This window comes from Perna viridis, chromosome 3 (genome assembly GCF_037379345.1).
Source record: "Perna viridis isolate PV_CMFRI_1.1 ecotype Kerala chromosome 3, ASM3737934v1, whole genome shotgun sequence".
Taxonomy (NCBI): domain Eukaryota; kingdom Metazoa; phylum Mollusca; class Bivalvia; order Mytilida; family Mytilidae; genus Perna; species Perna viridis.
This window is the reverse complement of record NC_142447.1, coordinates 53,348,072-53,363,620: the sequence shown is the minus strand read 5'-3', so window position 1 is coordinate 53,363,620 and position 15,549 is coordinate 53,348,072. Positions and strand designations below refer to the sequence as shown.

The following is a 15,549-nucleotide window of genomic DNA, read 5'->3' as shown; positions in this document are numbered from 1 at the left end:
GAGGATATCATTGTAGACTATCTATCTAAATGCCAAAGCGAGTATATTAATTGGAGACTTTTTATTTAAATGCCAACGTGAGTATATCCATGTTGATTTTTCATTTAAATGCCAATGGAGTATATCCATGTTGATTATTTATTTAAATGCCAATGGAGTATATCCATGTTGACTATTTTAATTTCTTCCGATATGCCGATGTCAATACGGCTTTTTAAAAGTGAAGAATCAATGGATAGCAAGTAAAATAACGAAAGTAAAACCTAGAAAAGACAGCCAAAACTACCAAGTTAAAATACATAGCGAGGACCACCAAGAGGAACTTAGAAAGGACTTCGTGAAAAATATTAAGTTAAATTTAGGTATACACACGCCTGAAGCAGCCATTTAAACGTACCATAATATGACTTAAACAATTAATTCAAACCTAGAAAAGACATCGAAAACAATCAAGTAAAACCTATGAAAAACACTGACAGAACTATCAAATCAGACATAGGAAAGACAGATTAGAACTACAAAATCAAATTTAGAAACAAATCACATAAACCAAAATGATGTTCACAAACCGACTAAGATTGAATGAACACAATCAATATTAATCTGAGAGCTTGTTACCATAGATTTATTTCTGATTATTAAAGGCAAACAAATACAAGCACCGAGAAAGAAATCTTTTCTGTTGTTGACAAATAAAACAATTTACCCAGTTTTAAACGCATATAACAACGACTGAATCAATGAAGAGTGAAGTACATACTTCCTGTGAGAAATCGTCACACAATTTTATAGCATACTTTACATCCGCAATGATGGAATGCATCATATAAACTAGAATTAATGGACGATAGAGGTTCGTCGATGTAGTAAGTAATTTTATATAGGCTTTGGTAAACTTCGAATCCACATTCTACTCTAACCAATCTATAATAACAAATATTTTATGATGCTGAGGGTCATATGGCAATGAATGGACCGGTTGGCCGTCTGGACCTAAGCATAGCTGAGATCCTGTGATATATTGTGATATTTTTTTTACCAAATAATACAATAGCTGATTGTTACTGTAAGAAACAATAACAACAATTATTTTGGTATTTGAAGGAGGAAATATTTTAAGTATTATTTATGTGGACAAAGTGGTATGGAAGTTGATAAAATCTAAAATACGTAACAAAATATGTGGAGCGAGTTGTTTGCTACCACCAAAAGAAATGTTTTCAATAAATTGTAAAAATAATCTAATTTTGGTAAAGAAATAAAGTAGTCAAATAACAATAAAGTTGAAAAAGATAGCACTTTCCGTATATCTGTTACACCCTTCATTTCGTTTATTATAAAGCTATGACAACGTAGCTACGAGGATATACGTTGACTGTCTTTGCTGATATAAACATCAGTGAAGCTGATGATCAACTGCCTGTTCATATACAGGGTGTAATTGACGTTTTCGTGCTAAGAATATATACTCAATACTCATATGTGGTATTGGTTGTATATGATGATGACCGACTGAGGGATTTCTTAACGTCCTTGGCTATTATTTGTTCATGAAAATCATTTGTGTACTTTAGTAAGCGAAACATTTTTATGTAATTATTACAGTAGCAACTTTGATTAAAATATGGATGATTGTACCCTCTTCCTCCGCAGTACCCTCTCTATGCCGTAAAGCAGTATTCGGAAGAGTGGTTATTTTAATGGCGAACTTTCGTTGTTTCAATACCTTTGTCGACAGCGTTTTCATGAAACTTTTAAAAGTAAGTGAAACCTTATATAATGATCACAGTGTCAGTTTTAAATATGGAAGAAATGTATGTACCCCTGCAGTACCCTCACTCAGTGTCGTAGAGCAATATTTGTAAGAGAGCTCATACAAGTAAGAGTAATCAAGGGAACCAAGGTTATAGCGGTAATCAAAAGAATGTAATCCAGGGACAAAGACCAGACATGGAAAACAAACATACACAACAAAGAACATAAAGTAACTAAAATCATACATACAAAGTAACAAAAGCAAATGAGCAACTCGGACTCCACTAAAACTGGGAGCATGGACCAGGTGCACCGGTAGGGTAAGCGTCCTCTGCTTTTCTAGAAACACCCGCCGAGTTGCTCATAAAAAGTCAAGTCGGGGGTAGACAAACGAGGAAAGGAAAACTGTGACCCGTTGAATAAATCAGTTTTTATGGTGCAGATGGATACACCATAACGATCCACGAGTTCATGATAACGACCATAAAACTTCTGTAGTGATGACTTCAATCTTGTAGTAACATAACCTTGTTCCAGAAGCCTATTTATTAGAGTTCTAGCGCGATACAAAAAGTCTGCGTAGTTTCGGCAAGCTCTGGCATAACGTATGAGTTGTGATACGAACACTCCATATGCAGGAGCCGAAGGGATGTTGCCACAGATGAAAGGAAAGTTGACAATTCTGAATGAAAAGTCATCACGTTTGTCGTAAAGTTTGGTCAATAGTTTTCCTTTACCATCGATTTCTAAGTGTAGGGCAAGATATGAGGCTGACTTCACAGTGTCTGTAGTATCCTTTATCTCAAGTTCCTTTGGGTAGATGCGATGTAGCAAATCCCCGAAATTAGGATTGTTTAAAGATAATACGTCATCTATATAGCGGAAACTGAGATTGAAGGATCTAGCCAAACGATATTGTTTCTTTTTGATCAGATCAGCTATAAAGTCAGCCTCATAAGAGTGAAGGAATAGGTCAGCAAGTAAAGGAGAACAATTTGTTCCCATTGGAATGCCGACCGTTTGTTGAAAAACATGTCCACCACACTGGACAAATATGTTGTCGATTAAAAATTCCAGCATTTTGTAAACATCTTCCTCTGTATATTTGGAAGATGATTTGGAATTATTTCTTACAAAGTATGAGGAATCTCTACCAAGAACTATACGTTTGTATCTAGGTGTACCATCTTTTTTTTTTGGAAAAACAACGATGTATAATGTTTTTAAGTCGGGATTTTAACTGAGTATGGGGAATAGAAGTATACAGTGTTGAAAAATCATAGGTTTTAATGCTATTATATTCAGATAATAGTCTTGAACTGATTGTCTCCAAAAGATCTTTCGAATTTTTCAGGATCCACATTGAATTAATACCACTACGGGAGTATACTCAATATGTAACCCGGAAACGAATGTCAACGAATATCGAAAGAAAAAATCCTGTTTGATATTCAGTTTGATATTCAAATCCATTCTATATTCAATATGTAACCCGGAAACGAATGTCAAACGAATATCGAACAGAAAAAAATCCTGTTTGATATTCATTTGATATTCATTTAGAGTTTACATTCTTAAATGTAGTCAGAAATGAATATCAAACGAATATCAAACGGTAAAATGTTACCGTTTGATATTCAGTTTGATATTGAAAAGTTTGAATGTCGAATATCGAACATCCAACGTAATTGATCTCGGTTTTAAAAGCATTTCTAGCATAACATGCACTAACCCAATTCAGTTAACAAATTTTCATGAGGTTCTAACAAATACTTAGTAGATTGTCTTCACATAGCTTATGTCAGTCCACTCTACATGTATCAGTCCACTCTACATGTATCAGTCCACTCTACATGTATCAGAAACAGAGTGTCTACATTGGTTCTTAAAATATTTCTGGGCGAGGGGAAGCAAAGCTCGGCGTTGCTCTTGTTATTTCAGAACTTGTTCTAAAGGGGAGATGCTTTAAATGCAAAGTAAAGAGAAGCATGGATAATCTTTATTGTCTTGAGCCTATGGCCCGAAGTCTTCAATTTCCATGTATTTTTTGCAATTTTCTACATTAAGCAAAACCTTTCGGTTGGTTTTGTTTTATTGTTTATGTATCCTATAACAAGTGTGGACACATAGTTACTGGTATTGCCCGCGGGGCAAGTATGGACGCAGACTGGTATTGCCCAAAGAGCAAATTTGAACATGCATACGTTTTGTCTTGAAAGAGTAACCAATGGATCCAATATTCTAGCGGAAATCAAAGGAATGTAATGCAGGGACAAAGACCAGACATGGAAAACAGACAAACACAACAATTAACATAAAGTAACTAATATGATACATACAACGTAACAAAAGTAAATCAGAAATTCGGACTCCACTCAAAACTGGGAGCATGGACAGTGACCGGTAAGGTGAACGTGTTTGCATCGTCTAGAAAACTCCTCCATTTACTGAAGTCAATAATTGAATTATGCACATGTTGATAAATATCTACTGACACGTGTTACTAAATATCTTCTGATATCAATAAACGGGGAACAAATTCCACAATGACTTGGTACAACCATAAGACATGTCATATACATATTACAATGCTTCTTCCTTGAAGGGTGTACTTGCATGAATGTGTTGAACTTGCCATGGCATGTTAATAAGGATTGACCATTTCACTTTATGTAGATTATCTTGGTAAAATTCTGGACTCTCAGTTTTTTTTTTTGGATTAACAGAAACCAACAGTGTGGTATCTATCAGTTACATTGGTGGCCCTAATTTAAAAATGGTAGGGGCCATTAACTCAAAATTAAATAGGAGTGTCGCAGGTCAAAATACAAGGGCCGGGACATCGGCAAAATATTTGTATTATGGCTGCATAAAAAGTCGTCCTGGTAATTTAACTTTATTCGTCTGAAAATAAACATATACATGTTTGCCAAATACAGCGTAACCTGAAAATAATGCACAAGATCTACACATTCCATAAATGTGTATTTACGGAGTATCGATGCACAAAAACTATCATTTGCCGATATTGAATGATAAACTAACATGAAATGAATGAACTATACGAATTTTAACTTTGCATAAATTTGTGAAAATGAATTACGGAAATTGAAATGAAATATTATTAAACTAAAGAATAATGATTATTGTCAAATTGAAACTATATGAATTCCAAATAGCTAAAACGTTTATCCAATTTACTTACTATCAATCTTATTAAACTTTATCTCATTGAATAATAAAGTTTCCAAATAAAATATTTTAGAAATGAAATAAATTTCTTAATCAATAAATATTCGTACCTGAACGGCGACTTGCGTCCTCCGTCGACTATTGTGGAGTGAGCAAATTTTCAATTGTTATTGATTTTATAATATTTTGTTAGTAAGACATGCAGTGCCCGTGGCGCGGGAATGTCGATACTGTATAAAGTCAAAATATAGTTCATGTCGTATTGATTAAATGTACGTCATGATGATTACAAATACATGTACGTCATGATGAATATGAATGAATGACGAATGATATGATGAGTGATTGATAACATATAAACAAAACATCCCCCTTCTAGATTATAAACAACTAATAATCTATCAAATTCAAGTACGGATCATATATGCATACGATCTACATAATAACTATATCAAATACATCCCCCCTTTACAATCTATACGGTGACATAAGCAATCCTTAATTAGTAGTTGGTAAAATCATATCAAAATTTCATAACAATTGATCAACCATAACCATAAAGTCATCGCACAAAAACCAAGTGAATATGGACGACGACGACACGGACGCCGCCGATGATGACATCGCTGTCAGCACTATACCAATATACGACCGCATTTTTTTCGGTGACACTATCAAATTAATAAACTACAATGCTACAATAAACTGATTTGATTAGGACAGAATCATACGTAATTCGTAATTCACCGGTATTTCTATGTCCCATTTTTCCTCATGACGGGGAATAAATTCACCGTAATATAATCCATAAAGTCAGTATCTCACTTCTAAGGCACCTATTGTGTAATACTTCAGAAGATTTCCCAGCTTTCCTATCATTGTCAGCTGGTGTCTCCTTCAGTAAAAAAGCAATGACTTCATTAAATATTACGCCTACCAAATATCACATAAGCTCATTGAGCTTTTTTCATCATTTAGGCCATACAATGCAGTGATCATGTATTCATTTTTTTTTAATTTTGAAGTCATCTTTTTCCGATACAAATACATGTTATAAAATCAATGAATATACAGAAAATGCATTTGTAATATATAGCATTCTGAAATAAAATGGTTAGACAATACGTATTTGTAAATCGCCTTCTTCTTGAAAAACTTTGTTTCTTTGCCTTTTCGGTATTTTAATTCTCTTTTCCAACATCTTTGAATTCATTTGAAACTGAAGAAAAAACTGTGTCCAGGGCCTTCCGTTCACTAATTTTGCTACACGTACTATACATGAAACAAGTGTCGTAGCAAGCCTAGCGTTTCATTTACAACCGTATAACATGTAAAGATATGTGACGTCGCCGAAATAAATTTTGACGTTACCGAAAAAAAAACGAAAAAAAAAGGTAAGTATTCCCACTTTAGGATAGCATGACGGGTTAACGAGTCCCGTTGTCAAGTGATTTTTATACATCTTTTGATAGCTGTTAAAGATGATAATTATATACTATTTTTAAAAGAAAATTCTAGGCACCGTTGTTTTACAATACTAAGAAATAGTTTAATACCTGCCGTTTTTTAACAATTTCCCTTCATATCCTATGTATTTTCATCATTGTTCTAGTATATTTCAAATCTATGTACTTAAAAAACGAAATCCGATACGATGTCATTTTTTTCTGTCATATGATTGCATTCGAGTCGATCTTTCCGTATGAAAATTTCAGATAAATTCTTTGACGCGATATTTACGTATCATAAGTGTAGCAACACCTTACTAACTGATCAGAAATGCCGATCTTATAAAAGACCATATTTAAGGTATATTCCTTCTTCCCTATCTGCACGGAGAATTGTACCCCAAAACATTATTTCAATTCGACTAATTTACCTGTATGAGTAGTTGACAAGTTTTCATTGTTATACATCTGTGTACTATTTACAAAACGTTAGTCAACATTTTTTTCCCTATTAAATGAAAAGTTGTGAACTTGTGACCCCGCAGTACCTCTGTCCATCTCAATTGGGAGCACAAAATTTACATTTATCTTAGTATTATATCTTCTAATATTTCGTGTACTGTACGATTTAATGAGAGATACTAGATTTGTTTAATATAAATCTAACTATAGTCCCTCGGACACCTGCATATTCGAATATACCAATTTTTCACATTCAGCTTCTCCGCATCGATATACTAGTATATGAGCCTAAAATAGTTTTAATAGGGGTGTTTATCATTTTTTACAATCAAATTGATGGTCATGTGTGTTTCATTTCTTTGTGTTTCATAAAAAAATATATATAATTTAAGATTAAATTAAGAAGAAAGTTTTCAACGAACAGTGCAGATGCAGTTTAGATTTGATAATCATGGAAAGTCATCGGTCATCTATATGTTAGACTAACCCAATATTGCGGGGGTAATTAGTGTCGCCATTGCATGAGAAGATGTTACAGAAAAATATGTAAGTTATTTTTTATTATGCAATATGTATAAAAATAAAAGTTTCTGGTCTTATACAGTTCCACAAGACAAGAGGTTAGTTAAGTCATAACAATGATTTAATTTAAACATGCACGCTCTAGCAGACATTTTTTTATAAACAAGTACGGGTGTATTCATAAAATGCCATAAATTTTCCACATGTGTACAATTTATAAGAAGCATTTAAAGAGTACATGTATTATTTTCCTTTATGTACATGTATCAACAAAAAAGAGTTCTGATCAGCCTTAATTGCTCAACTGGTGATGTTAGAAATCTGATTACCATTTTATTTGTTCCAGCAGAACATGTTTTAATTTACAGAAGCCTATGCTAATACACCGGACATTTTTGTAATATCCAATGTCCATACCTATGTTGCCCAATTATAGGAATCATTTTATCAACTGAAAGGGTTCAGTCTATCTATACATGTAGCTACAGCATGTACTATAAATATTATCCATGGTTTTCAAGATAGAAGCTGAAGAACCCTGTCTTTGTTCACACTACACATAATTACTTGAGAACTCTTCCACCAATTTTAATAAAATTTGAAAAACTGTTTGTTTATTCGACTTGGAAAAATTTGCTGTCATATAATGATTTGAAATGTTCTCTGTTGTCAATACATGCCCAAGTTTTGTGAGATAATTACGGTACATATAATATAATTATTTGTTGGTTGTTCAAGTTTTAAAATCCAATTGGAAAGTTGTTATTGATTTTGGGAGATATAACCTCAACCAAAAGCAGGTATTTCATAGAATTGAACTATATACATGTAACTAAAGTGAAAGCAAATAAATGTCTCTTATATTGCTCTACAATTTTTATACCACTAAGGTTATACTGGTTTTGAACCTTTAATGAATAATGGGCAAAAAAGGGCCAGGAACCAGCATTTTCCTGAATTACAAGTAAATTGATCTTTTTGAGATGGTACTACTATGTGCATTTTGGGGATTGACTTGATCTGATTAAGAACTATGGGTAAAACAAGCATTTTCCTGATGTCTGGATGATCACTTGAGTAAAACAGAGCTGATCTCTTTGAAACTACCACAATGTGTCTTTTCTCCAAAGGAAAGTTAAGACTGATTTGAACCAAAAGAGAACCAAAAAGGGCCACATTGATTCTCGTGAATTTCTCAAAGCTGTATCAACCTTGAATAGTGTGTCCATACTTGCCCCTACTTTTTCAGGGTTCAACCCTTCAGTCATATGAAGCTGTCGTAGAGGACGTATTTTACTGGGTAATGGGATTTTACATTTGTTATTTTTTTTTAGAATACAAAATTTACATGTAACTTATCACATACACTGTGTAGATGTGTTTTTTTTTTCAGGGAATTACAGTGTTATTATCATGGTGTTATGAGTAGAAGTTAATTCTGACATATAGTCCTACAGAGGTATGTTTCTTATTATACCAGTGCTGCTTCCTATTTTCAACCAATTATATTAGACTAGTTTGAGTGAAAGTTAATTCTGTAATATAGTCCTACAGAGGTGTTTTATTATACCAGGACAGTTTCCTATTTTCAATCAATTATATTTTGAACTAAATTTAAACCTAACAATCTAAATTTTAATTATACATCATGTATTACTTTAAAAATATTTGTAGTAATATTACTAGTCCAATTGACACCGAGTGTATGGGGAATTTATAACACAAAACTGTCATTAAATCTCTACACAAAACTACAGTACAACATACTGATATTGACTGTGTGGACCCATTGATGGTCACAAAGTTTTCACATTTATTTGTTATAGAACAATATATCATCCTACAGTAATTTTATTATTTATTTTGTAGTATCTGAAGAGACAATACTGACGAAATGCGCAGGAAATTGTTGCTTGAAATAAATTATTGCTTGCAAGAAGTTTGTATGACTTGTCTTTCTCCTAAAGATACAACATATCAGGAAAATGGCACCACCTTAATTGAGTTTTACACAAGAATGTTAAGAAAAGTACTAATACATGTAACTTCATTTAATATATAACAACTATGCAGCTTCCTTTCAGAGTTGTGGGACTTCAGAACAGAAATATCCATATTTAATGTAACTGATAGGTACCACACTGTTAGTTTCTGTTAAGCTAAAAAATATTTCGTGTTCAGATTAGAGCAACATTAAGCAAAATGGTAAATCCTTAATATGACATAGCAAAGTTCAAAACATCTAATATGCAAGTACACTCTCGGGAAAGAAGTAATGTATATTTATATAACTTATCTTATAATATATAAATCTAAATTTTAGTTTCTGAGAAACAAGTACCCTTTATTTCCTCTATGTATAGCAGAGGAAATATCCTCAATCGTTTTACTCACTTATTTTAGTTGGGGTTTATAGTGATAAGAGGTGTCTATCCTTCCTTCCGTTAGAAAGAGGAGTTCCCATATCTTAATTTTACTCCAACACCACTAAATGGAATATAATAAAACTTTCATAGAATCTTTTAGTTACAAGAATGGGATATTTTGCATTTGAATGGGTTGGGGTTACAGAATCACAGTGGCACCTCTATGAAAGAAGTATTGGGGTGCCCCAGTCTCCCCTGGGGCATCAATTGCTGTTAAATACCAGAGAACATTTTGTTTTCTAGCCAATGCAAACACATTTAAAACAAAACATATTTGCTCTTCGGGCAATACCAGTCTGTGTCCACACTAGTTCTATTTAAAAAAAATCATGAGATAAGAAACTGTTTGGGTTAAATACCAAGTTTTTTTTTTAATTTAATGTTTTAATACGAGGCAGGTTTAACATATGATAGTATTAGATTATTTAATATTTTTTCAACGAGAGGGAGTTTCTCTTGCTTATCTCGTCCAGCGGCTTTGCTGCGAGATGAGCATGAGAAACTCTCGCGAGTTGAAAAAAATATTTAAAAATCTGTTTATCTCTGTTTTGCTGAATTGTAAGGTATTAGTTTTCTTTTTACTTTCGGTTTTCTTGACCTAAATATGTTACTTTTATAAGCACTGCCAAATTTCCTTCCTTGACTATTTTTCAGCGACGTGCTATGTGACGTCACGTATTTTGTGCAGCTGTGATACATGTTTTTGAAAAATAAAAAATCGGTTAACTATGACGATCGCGTTTGAAATTTGTTAAATAATTTTGGGATTTATTCATTCTAATCGGGTAAGTTACTGTATTTTATCATTTTCCCCTGTAGACTAGAAAATATTGCCACAAAATAGTCATTATTTCAAAGGCAGCAAATAAACAGATGGTTATTTGGGTCGTCAAATATTCCTACGCTGTTGCTTGTTTGTCACGCGAGGACATAGAAACTAGCGATAATTTTCATTCTCACTCGACTGGCCTGAGATTGAAAATTATCGTATTGCAAGATCATAGGGACAAAATAGCGATAAGACGAAGTCATAAGCTAGAGAGTCTTTATCGATAGATATGTCACTTATTATAAGTTCGCGGTGACGTCATACATATAGCTCTGTTAAATTTCCGTATCTGTATGATATAGTCTCCATAAACATATAACAATCTAGTTTTATTGTTAAAACAATATACATGCCAGTTTGCTATGACTATATTGTTTACATATGAAACATCACGTCTGTTCTATGAATTTTGTAACCTAGTGGTCGTACTCGGCCAACACTTATCGAGGGCTATATAAACGTGTTGTTTTTAATGATCGAGCCTTACTTCATGTTACAGTTTACTTTCTCATTCGAAATTACACTTAATCCAGAAACAGTCCCGAACATTTGCGCTGGATGTTTCTTTTTGTCAGACTGGAACCAAACAACGGACTAACTTAAAGGTTTAAGTTGTTACGGAGACCTCGTCCTCTATTACATACATGTGCCATATTACATAAATAAAAAGCTGTTTAATGTATTTTCAACTTTAAACACAGAAGAAGAATGTTGGTCTCGAACAAGATATTGTGTTGTTTCATCTTCTTAGTTCTACATGCAGTTGGTTACTCTGTCTTAATAGACAATCCTGAAGGTAAACATATTTGAATAGTAGGACTAAAAAGTGCTTTCAGATGATATTCACTTAGATATTTGTTAATTGTTTTACATAGAAATGTGCATGAATTAGTACAGCATAACGCAAAGTCATTATTACAAGGTCGTAAATAAATGCCCTACAGTAAAGTCTCACACTAGGCTACTAATTTACACTACGCACACGGTTACATGAATGGACGTTGCCAGTAATACTTAGGGCATATGAAGCTAAAAAACACTAATTCCATTTCCCATAGGCTTCTATGCTAATTTCACAATATTTAATAGCTTCTCTGGACTTTACCTTAACTTTAAGCTGCAGAGGACTATATATCAGCATGATTCTCATGTGTCGGATTGTCGATTTTATAATCTTTGTACGTAATCAAAAAGTCCGATGTCCGATGGTCAGAAAATGTTCTTTTTTGCAATTAAACAACACTTTTATTTTGATTTGAAAGGATATAAGATTCTCAATGACCTTTAAGGACCTCTTTTGAAATTAAACTACTTTCAAGTCCTTAATTTTCGACTTTTCGTTTTCAAGTTCATTCAAGGATTTTAAGCACCTGTGCGAACCATGAAATTTGAAATTAATCTATCCATTGGGAGCTAAGGGTGCACTATACAGTTACATTAAGGCGCACTGTTTCGCACACCAAGTTACCCCGGTCCAATTTTGTAAAACTTAAATTAAAACTTGAATTTTGGGGGATATAGTGTTTAAATGTAGTTAAGCATTTATCCATAGACAGATGTAATATATGTAATGGTAAACAGGAGTAATTTAAAGGAAGAATGGTATCCGGAACGTTTCAGTCCCCTGCCGTATTAGGTTCTCTCCTCAGGGTCTCAGTATCGTATTAATTTTCCCACAGACTTCTATAGTGAAGTGCATATTTTTAGGATTTTTAAAAAAAATTGTAAATTGATTCAATAAAACTTTCACTTATGTAGCATTTCTAAGGACATGTGAAAAAATAATTTCCCGCAAAGAAAATAGGGTGAGTCCACGAAGATCGGACAGAAAAGTAGTCTTGAACTATAAATAGCCATTTTCCTTACTTTCACTTTCGTTTTGCACTCACCAAACCAACCTTTTCAGTGGAACATTTTTATGATATTGTGTTAGATTTTCTCTTAAAAAAGTTCTTCATCTTCCAGTGTGATGTTTGCTCTATTTTATAAGTCATTGTTCATATCTTTTGACAAAACATTAGTTTGTAGAGAGGCAAAAAGAAAATGCACTATATTTTTATAGCATCCATGTTTTGCGTACACCCGCTCAGGGATATGCAATACGATACTGGTACCTCAGCATCAGATGGCTGATTTTCAAAATACCTTATTTCGCACGAACTTTTGGAACTAAAATTGTGAGAGAATGAATCGAAAAGGGCCTTAATATTTGTACCCTTCTTCCACCTACTTCATGCATGCTTTCATCCTGTGGTAGTGTCTAAATGCCTGATATTTTATAAAACATAGTAATTGGCTGTTAGTTTTGGAAAGGCACCCCTGATTTGTACTAAAACTCTGTAATATTTTTTTTCAGTATATGACCATGGCTACTGGATTTTATAACAATAATCACTAAATTACTTATAAATGACTTGAACCTCCACACACCAAAGATTTCAAAAATATGCACTTTTTATCACAAAACACTGGAAATTTCTGTGCGGACTGCCTCAAAACAGCTTTATTTCAACAAAATGAGACCAAATATTCAGAAATGACCTACACGTAACTGTATTGTACCACCTAAGATCTTGGTAATGAAAAGTTTCTCGATCAACCCATATATAGCGAAAAATTGCAAAGCCCTACAAACTATGAAGTCGATATCGGACAGGACCTTAAATCGCTTAAACAACATATGCCACAAATATATAAAGCAACACGCCAAATTTAAAATCAACCCATTTATTGGGAGCTGAGATTTTAGTGATGAAATTCGTAGTCAAAGTTAATCCGATATACCACCCACTCGTTGAGTGGGGGTGTAAAATAGTAAATGGTTATCTGTAAATTTCTTGCATAATTAAAAGCAAAATAAAATAGGTAGGTAATGTTTGTTTATAGTGTGGTTTACAGATAAGAAAAAAAATATATAAATCCATTATTTCATATTTCGTAATTTTACACGTTTTCAGTAAAATTTAAAATACTTACTTTAAAAAGTGATAATATTTTGCAACATTTATCGTTTATTGCAATTTGTCAAATTTCATTATTAAATTCAAAACCAAATGAAAACTGTGCCGAAGACATGGTTCACTATTGAGTTATGGAAATACAGTACATTCAGTAGTATTTTATCGACTTGGCGTTGTTGGTAACGATACGTGTAAAGTTCGACTCCCGCAGACGGAACAACAATATATATATACAATGCATGTGGACAAAACAATAATGACAAACATTATATATATATAATTATATATTTGCAATATTTACAGCTCCCAAAAAAGAAGAAATATACAATATATACAAGGATATAGGGGAGCTAAATGTTGAAATTGGTGTATGCAAAAAGGAGGTACAAACTGTTACAGTACTGTATTAGATTTTTCAAACGGACGAAACCATACAAGGCATCGGAAAAAAATAATACATAAAAAAATACACATTTACAAAAAGAAACGAAGCAATCAAAACAAAACAACCACGTGAACAACAATAAAGTAATATAAAATGGTACTGCATACCATACATTCTCCCAATAACCTACATGTAAATCCGATATCGATAACTTTTTTTTTCATTATTACTCTTAGTACGTATATACTACAGGTACATGTATATTTATGCCAAATTTTCTGACTTGAAAGGGTCTTTCCAATCGGTAGTTTAATAAAAAAGTTTTAATACTCGGGAATGACATGTATCTTCTTATTGGAACAACATATTGTATTGAGTAGAACATTATTTGCACGGTCGCATTCTTCCAACGTAAACACTTATTAAGTCAATGATTTCTTTTACAAAGTACATGTCGTTAATGCTTATATATGATGAACGTAGTTAAAATATTTTCAGGGTGAAAAATTAAAGTCACTATATTGGATGCACAATGGTTTAATAGTGATAAACGGGACGTCTGGATTCCTCCTTAAAACGAGTCTGTATAATGAATTGGCGATTTTAGTAGAAAAAATGACAGCTTCAAAAGTTGGAAAATACACATGTGCTGAATTAGAAAATCGTAAAGTGATCAAAACCGTCAATGTAGACATAAAAGGTAAGTGTTAACTTAAGTGTGTAATTCTAAACAAGTTGCCCTAAACACTGGAATTTCTCATGGAGTATCTTAAAGTGCAAATGTCACATGTAGTAAAACAAATATTCTAAGTATCATATAGGTAAATTATTTTGTAAAAGCAAGTGTTAAAATCAAAATTAAAACGCAGAATTCTGTTTTCAAGGGACGAATTACGAGGCAACCAAAACTACAACAGTAACAAAATAAAGACCATACATGTATTAAATAAAACTAGAATCGCTTTGGTGCCGTAATCCACAATCCAGCTGGGAAGACTTAACGATTATGCTAGTCTATTAGAAGTAGTATAATATTCTAATTTCTCCTGCTTTGTTAAGAGTGGTTACATGGCTAAACTGTTGAAAATACGGACCTAGTTAAAGCACATTTGAAAGAATAGGCTACTGAAATAGACTTCAGATTTTCAATTTCCAGCTTGCCTGTGATTAATTATTCTGTTAAAATATTTAGTCGGTCATTCAGTTAAAACAACATTGTTTCTCGACTCTTGTTTAGACCGTGAGACTACAAATAACGGATAAGATAGGTCGATGGTCTCTATATTTTCAACAAAGGTGTGGTTTTTATTTCGATATTTTACTTTTTAATACCATTTATAGCAATGCATATACACGTTGTCAGCACCAATGGATATTGGAGATTTTAAAAAGGAAAAAAAATATTTTTGAATACCGTATAGCGTGTAACTTTCGTGGGGTGATAATTTTGATTTATATTAGCGGTATGTCTACAACTACCTAAATAAATTCCGCAAAATATTTAATCTTGACTTCAGTACTCATTGCACCAATACATAATCACAATGCGGAGGGACGCATCAAATAATAT

The 15,549-nt window shown here is 32.9% G+C and overlaps 1 protein-coding gene across 9 annotated transcripts in view; it reads left to right on the top strand.

Moving 5' to 3' along the window:
• The first annotated feature begins 739 nt into the window (after window positions 1–739).
• LOC148622890 (lachesin-like) overlaps window positions 740–15,549 on the top strand; it is a 30,454-nt gene continuing 15,644 nt past the window's right edge. For 2 of the 9 annotated variants that reach the window (XM_088573178.1, XM_088573181.1), the window contains exons 1-4: window positions 10,460–10,590; window positions 11,336–11,430; window positions 13,898–13,977; window positions 14,478–14,679. In XM_088573178.1, the coding sequence (XP_088429304.1) occupies window positions 11,343–11,430; window positions 13,898–13,977; window positions 14,478–14,679 (370 nt within the window). In that variant the 5' untranslated portion in view covers window positions 10,460–10,590; window positions 11,336–11,342. Of the gene's footprint in view, window positions 867–1,653; window positions 1,761–10,459; window positions 10,591–11,335; window positions 11,431–13,897; window positions 13,978–14,477; window positions 14,680–15,549 lie in introns of those variants that run through there. The other 7 variants (XM_088573174.1, XM_088573175.1, XM_088573176.1 and 4 more) reach the window with 7 other exon arrangements.